This window comes from Antechinus flavipes, chromosome 5 (genome assembly GCF_016432865.1).
Source record: "Antechinus flavipes isolate AdamAnt ecotype Samford, QLD, Australia chromosome 5, AdamAnt_v2, whole genome shotgun sequence".
Taxonomy (NCBI): domain Eukaryota; kingdom Metazoa; phylum Chordata; class Mammalia; order Dasyuromorphia; family Dasyuridae; genus Antechinus; species Antechinus flavipes.
Genome location: NC_067402.1, coordinates 285,858,816 through 285,865,089, shown reverse-complemented (window position 1 = coordinate 285,865,089; position 6,274 = coordinate 285,858,816). Strand labels below are relative to the sequence as shown.

The window sequence follows — 6,274 nt, the reverse complement described above, 5'->3', positions numbered from 1 at the left end:
ATTCCTTGAAATTCTTGACCTTTTGTTTTTCCATATGAACTTTGTTGTTATTTTTTCTAGGTCATTAAAATAGTTTCTTGGGAGTCTGACTGGCATAGCACTAAATAAATAGATTAGTTTAGGGAGTATTGTTATCTTTATATTTCTTTCCAAGAGCATTTAATATTTTTCCAATTGTTTAAATCTGACTTTATTTGTGTGGGAAGTGTTTTGTAGTTTTGCTTATATAATTCCTGACTTTCCTTTGGCAGATAGATTTCCAAATATTTTATGCTATCGACAGTTATTTTGAATGGAATTTCTCTTTGTATCTCTTGCTGTTGGATTTTGTTGGTGAGGTATAAAAATGCTGAGGATTTGTGTGGATTTATTTTGTATCCTGCAACTTCAGCAAAGTTGTGGATTATTATCCACAGCAAAGATTCTACTAAAAAGTTATTATAATAATCCACAACTTCAGCAAAGTTGTGGATTATTATAATAACTTTTTAGTAGAATCTCTGGGGTTCTCTAAGTTTACTATCATATCATCAGCAAAGAGTGATAATTTGGTTTCCTCATTGCCTACTCTAATTCCTTTAATCTCTTTCTCAACTCTTATTGCCAAAGCTACCATTTCTAATACAATATTGAATAGTAATGGTGACAGTGGGCAACCTTGTTTCACTCCTGATCTTATTGGAAGTGGTTGCAGTTTGTCCCCATTACATATGATACTTACAGATGGTTTTAAATAGATGCTACTGATTTATTCCTATACTCTCAAGTGTTTTTAATAGGAATGGATGTTGGATTTTATCAAATGCTTTTTCTGCATCTATTGAGATGATCATATGTTTTTGTTAAATTGGTTATTAATATGGCCAATTTTACTAATAGTTTTCCAAATATTGAACAAGCCCTACATTCCTGGTATAAATCCTATTTGATCATGGTGATTTTCTAATCTTTTTGCTAATATCTTATTTAAGATTTTAGCATCAATATTCATTAGGGAAATTGGTCTATGATTTTCTTTCTCTGTTTTCAACCTACCTGGTTTAGATATCAGTAACATGACTGTATCATAAAAGGAATTTGGTAGGACTCCTTCATTCCCTATTTTTTTCAAATAGTTTATATAGCATTGGGGCTAATTGTTCTTTAAATGTTTGGTAGAATTCACATGTAAATCCATCTGGTCCTGGAGATTTTTTCTTAGGGAGTTGATTAATAGCTTGTTCTATTTCTTTTTCTGAAATGGGACTATTTAAGCAATTTACTTCCTCCTCTGTTAATCTGGGAAGCCTATATTTTTGGAGGTAGTTATCCATTTCATTTAGGTTATCAAATTTCTTTTTTTTTAATATTTTATTTTGTTTTATAATAACTTTATATTGACAGGATCCATGCCAGGGTAATTTTTGGTTATCAAATTTCTTGGCATTAAGTTGGGCAAAGTAACTCCTTATTATTTCTTTAATTTCCTCTTCATTGATGGAAAGTTCTCCCTTTTAATTTTTAAGACTACTAATTTGATTTTCCTCTCTTCTTTTTCTAATCCAAAAGTTTATCAATTTTATTGGTTTTTTCATAAAACCAACTCTTAGTTTTATTTATTAGTTCAATAGTTTTTTTTGCTTTCAATAATATTAATTTCTCCTTTTAATTTTAGAATTTCAAGTTTAGTAATTGATTGGGGGGTTTTAATTTGTTCTTTTTCTAGTTTTTTAAGTTGCAAGCCCAGTTCATTGATCTTTTCTTTCTCTATTTTATTCAAATAAGCCTCTAAGGATATAAAATTTCCCCTTATTACCATCTTTTTCTAAAGAGGCACCAAAGGGCCATTGAATAAAGAGATTTTGTCCAGGCTCACTCAGCCATCCTATTCAACTCCAAACCCTCTATCTCCCGATCAGAATAACAAACAATGTCAATAATGATTTATTGGGACTTTTATTACTAATAAAAAGCTTCAAGTCTTGAGAATGGTCTGAAGCTGGCTTGATTGAAGGGCTCATTCGAAGGACAGTGCTCTTATTATGATGTCTCCACTAACTCCCAGGGTTTCGATTAGTGTTATTTCATTGCGGTTGGGGACACTAAACTCATATCCATCAGGCAGCTTTATTTTAAAGTAAGTCCCTTGAAATGCTATGAAAATCTGAATGGGAAGAGGGCAGAAGTAGATAAACACAGAATCCTGGGCTTGGACACAGGAAGACCTGGATCCAAATTCCAGCTCAAGACACTGACTACAAGACACTATGAATCTTGGGTATGGCATTTCTCCATTCTAAGCCTCCCTTTCCTCCTCTGTAAAATGAATGGTCAGAGCAGATGGCTCCTGAAGTGTCCTCCCACTTTAAACCTAGGGTCCTGTAATGTGTCCTAGCATACCCCAAGTCTTCTCTTATCCTATTGGGAGCTGTGGTCCTTCACAACTCACTCTCCCACTTCATCTCAAGGGATTCTGGGCTTCTTGCCATTGGTGTTTGTTAACCTACTGACCCTTTTCACCCTCTAGCTTTTCATCTTTCCCCCATTCCAGTTTGCTTCCCAGGCCTCCTCTGTCAAATGCAAGGGATAGATGAGATCATACCTTGGGGCCTTCACCAGGGTATATACTATGCTCTGATTCTGGGGTCTTACCTCTACTCTGATCCCTTTCAGAAAGGGGAAATAGTTCTGTCTTATTTCTTTGCCCCACTTCCCATTATTCCGGGTGTTGCAGACTATTTTGTTGTGATCACGTAGATAGTTGAAACGTGCAGTGAAATGAAGTGCAGTGCTATTGTCAATATTGTTCAATGCAATTGTAAATCTGGGAATAGAAAATACATCGCCATCATTAGCATAGGTCTCAGAGCTTGGAAAATCCCCACTCAGAGAATCCCCCTAAAAGGACTCTGACTCCATCCTGACCTGAAGCACCATGGTCTCTCTTAAGCAATATCCCTCCTTCCCCAACCCTGTCCAACAAGTCACCATTGCCCACATTTCGCTATCTCCGGATACAAGGAATGCACTACCTATCCAAATAGTTCATTTGGGACTGAGAAGTTTCTGTTGGAAAGATTTCCCTGATTCTGTATCCAAGACCAGTCATCTAGAGCTAAGACCAAACAAGTTTGGTGCTTCTAATTAAGGGTCAAGTGTAAGCATATGTGTGAAGGAGTCAGCTCTCACCTATGTTTAAATTGTGTCATCCATCCTATTTTATACTTACTGGTAGGCATTAGATGATATGTCTCCCACTAGTCTTAGAATCGATCCAGGTTGCAGGTTCAAGTTAATGGCAAACAATGGCTAAAGAAATCAAACACAGCAAGGTTAGGACTGGATGGGAGCTGAGGGGAGCCAGAGCTGCCAGAAGGGAAGAACTCCTCTCCAGGAAGGTTCATTCTAGGAAAGCAGACTATCCTCCCAATTAGTTACTGCTGAATTGGGAGTCAGTCCTAGCTTTGTGACCTTGAGGAAGCTTCTCTTCATGTCTCTAAGCCTCAGTTTCCCCATATCTTAAATGAGGATCTAGCCTAAGTGACTGACCCAGTCAACTTCTCATTTTACCTACCAGGAAACTGAGATTCAAAGAAGCAAATTGGGACCTTCTCCAGGTCACACAAGTCAGCAACAGAATTAGAAATGGAATCCACATTTTTGCTCAGTCTCAGGTTTATGTTCTTTCTGTTCCACTGCCCCAAAGCCTTCTTTGATTGCCAACATATGGATCCTGGCCCTTGCTCAAAGACAAAGGGGGATGGGAAGGAGGAGGAGAATTGTGGATATACCCCAGGAGTAGGAGATAAACTGTAACTCAATAGGGAAACTCCTTGGTAACTAGGTTAGCCTTCCCTCACCTTCCCCATATTCCCCAGTTATTGTCCTACCCTTTTCCTCATTCTCCTAGAGCTTAAGTAGGGATTATTAAAGATGGAAATGGTCCCAAGAAAAATATTCAGAAGAGCTTTACCCGTTCTCCAGGGCCAAATCTGGATCCCAATCAAGGACAGGAGCCAATCATACCCAAGAGAAGGGGATTTGGCAAGGAAGGGAAGAAGAGGTTCAGAAAGAAGAGGAATCAAGGATCACCCTGGTAGAAACACTAAAAACAAACTTCTCTTTAAAAGGATAAGGGCATTGAGGCAACACAGATGTGTGGTCCTTCCTGTTCCAAATCCTTAGAGAAGTAATTGAGAACAAGGTAAGGGGTGTCTTATAAACTGGTTTCCTAGAGAAGAGGAAATAGTGTTTTTGTGAGATCAATTGGGTATTATTTTTAAAAGTGGGAGAAGGAGGGCTAGAATAGGGAATCACTTGCCCCCTGTCCCATACCTTTGGTCTCCACCTTCTTCCCTTTTTAATGGAGCTTCTTCAGCCTGAACTCTTTCTGTACCAGAAGGCTGGAGTGGAGTTGACTCTGTAAAACCAGTTTATTCCAGAAAAATCTGATTCTCTGGTAAAAGATTCATTTCTGTCTCCATTCCTCTTTCCTTCCTTCTCAACTGAAGGAAGGAGATTCCTCCACATCATATCTTCTACTCCTCAGTATACCCTCACAAATGGAATTTCTCCAAGGTAGGGACACTCTCACCTTAATCCCACTTCCCCCCTGTTCCCCTCTCCCTAGGATCTCTCTGGATTTACCATCTTGCTGAAGACAAGCTGCAAAGGGGAGGGCATGGAAGAGGCATCCCTTGAAGGCCTGGGGAGGTCAGGGTTGGGGTTAGAGAAGAAGAGAAAGAAGTCCCAGCCTATGGGGCCAGGATGGGAGGTTATAACGTCCCCAGCCCTTCCTGAACACACTGTTCTTTAGTCTCTGGGCTCATTTCCAAGAATCAAGCCCTGAGGATCCCCCACAAGCCTCAGTTGGAATATGGAGCCCCCTGAAGCACTCACTTTGGCCATGGCAGAGGATGAGAAATGCTCCTGTGGTTCTCCTGGCTGCTTTGGGACTGGAAGGATAAGGACCAACTCTGATCGCGAGATGGTAACTCAGGAAAGTGGCAGATTCTTCAAATACCTGACTGAGCTGCCTCTGGCAGCCCGCCTCCACACACCTCCAGCCCAGCCCTCTGGCACTTTCTCCCAATACGGTGCACAAAGAGAGAAGGGGGTGTATCTTAGGGGCAAGGTTGGCCCCATTTCCGAAGTCTTTCTTGGAAGGTCAGACAAAACTACAGGAACACTACCCTTTTGCCACACCCTCTCTGTCTATGGGTGCTCAAGGGGAGAATGTGTCACAGGCTATCTGAGATCCTTAGCCTCAGTGAGCACCAATGCTCCCACTGGGGTCCCCATAACTCCCTTCCTTGAGCTGACATGGCACGGGTTTGTGGGGAACCTCAGCCTGCCTCCCTCCAGCTTCCTGATACAAACTGGGCAGGGAGTGCTTTCTGGCAACAGGTCAGAAAACCACAGGTTCCTCCTTGGGCACTTTGCCCATCTTTCTCTCCTTTTATGTAAAGGCATGGTGGGGAACCTCCACAAAGCTAAGGCTAGAGAAACCCACAGACAGCAGAGGATGGAGGTGGGCCAACTTGGCCTGGAAAGTCTTTTCTAATCTAAATTGTATACTCTTGGGGCTTCTAAGGTGCTGTCCAGCAGTAAATCCTATGTTGTTATGTAGGGCGGAATCTCCTGGCCTCTCTTTGGCTGGTAGAATCCAGTATAGACATTGTCTTAATTGAACACTTGCTAGGAAAGGGAGAAGCTTCCCTGCCTCTCAATTTTCAATTTTGTAAAGTATGGGTGTTTAACATAGGATGTTTTAGTGGAATATTGACTCTTGAAAGGTATGTGTATGTCTTTTCTAGTGGTTTTTTTTTTTCCTTTTTGCTGAGGCAATTGGGGTTAAGTGACTTGCCCAAGGGTACATAGCTAGGAAGTGTTTATTGTCTGAGAAGAGATTTGAACTCAGGTCCTTCTGACTTAAGGCTTGGTGCTCTATCTACTGCATTACCTAGCTGCCCCCCCCCATTTTTTAGTGTTTTTAATAGGAATGGGCATTGAAGTTTATCAAATGCCTTTTCTGCATCTATTGAGATGATCATATGGTTTTTGTTAGTTTGGTTATTGATATAGTCAATTATGCTAATAGTTTTCCTAATATTGAACCAGCCCTGCAATCCTGGTATAAATCCTACTTGATCATGGTGTATTATCCTGGGTGTGATTTTCTGTAATGTCTTTGCTAATATTTTATTTAAGCTTTTTGCATCAATATTCATAAGGGAAATTGGTCTATAATTTTCTTTCTTTGTTTTCTCCCTACCTGGTTTAGGTATCAGCACTA

General features: G+C 40.2%; 1 protein-coding gene across 3 annotated transcripts; it reads right to left on the bottom strand.

Annotated features, from left to right (window-relative positions):
• Positions 1-1,916: 1,916 nt before the first annotated feature.
• On the bottom strand, positions 1,917-4,958 carry LOC127538231 (galectin-1-like). Of its 3 annotated transcripts, XR_007947697.1 has the most exons (5): positions 4,879-4,940; positions 4,315-4,399; positions 3,209-3,288; positions 2,632-2,803; positions 1,917-2,143 (listed from the first exon to the last, which is right to left on the bottom strand). XR_007947697.1 is itself a non-coding variant. In XM_051961879.1 (4 exons), exons 1-4 carry the CDS (start codon positions 4,885-4,887, stop codon positions 1,997-1,999), a joined length of 408 nt encoding a protein of 135 aa, XP_051817839.1. In that variant the 5' UTR covers positions 4,888-4,958; the 3' UTR covers positions 1,917-1,996. The 3 variants fall into 3 exon arrangements, 2 of the variants coding, with proteins under 2 accessions (XP_051817839.1, XP_051817838.1); XM_051961879.1 differs by lacking the exon at positions 4,315-4,399 and having other exon boundaries at positions 4,879-4,958; XM_051961878.1 differs by lacking the exons at positions 4,315-4,399; positions 4,879-4,940 and adding an exon at positions 3,554-3,652.
• Positions 4,959-6,274: the final 1,316 nt, after the last annotated feature.

Coding starts and splice junctions, on each gene's coding strand:
- LOC127538231 (XM_051961878.1), bottom strand. CDS start 3,637: ATGTGGATTCCATTTCTAATTCTGTTGCTGACTTGTGTGACCTGGAGA. Junction 3,289..3,553: donor CTTTGAATCTCAGTTTCCTG/GTAGGTAAAATG, acceptor TGATTTCTTTAG/CCATTGTTTGCCATTAACTT. Junction 2,144..2,631: donor TGAAAGGGATCAGAGTAGAG/GTAAGACCCCAG, acceptor CTTCCCATTCAG/ATTTTCATAGCATTTCAAGG.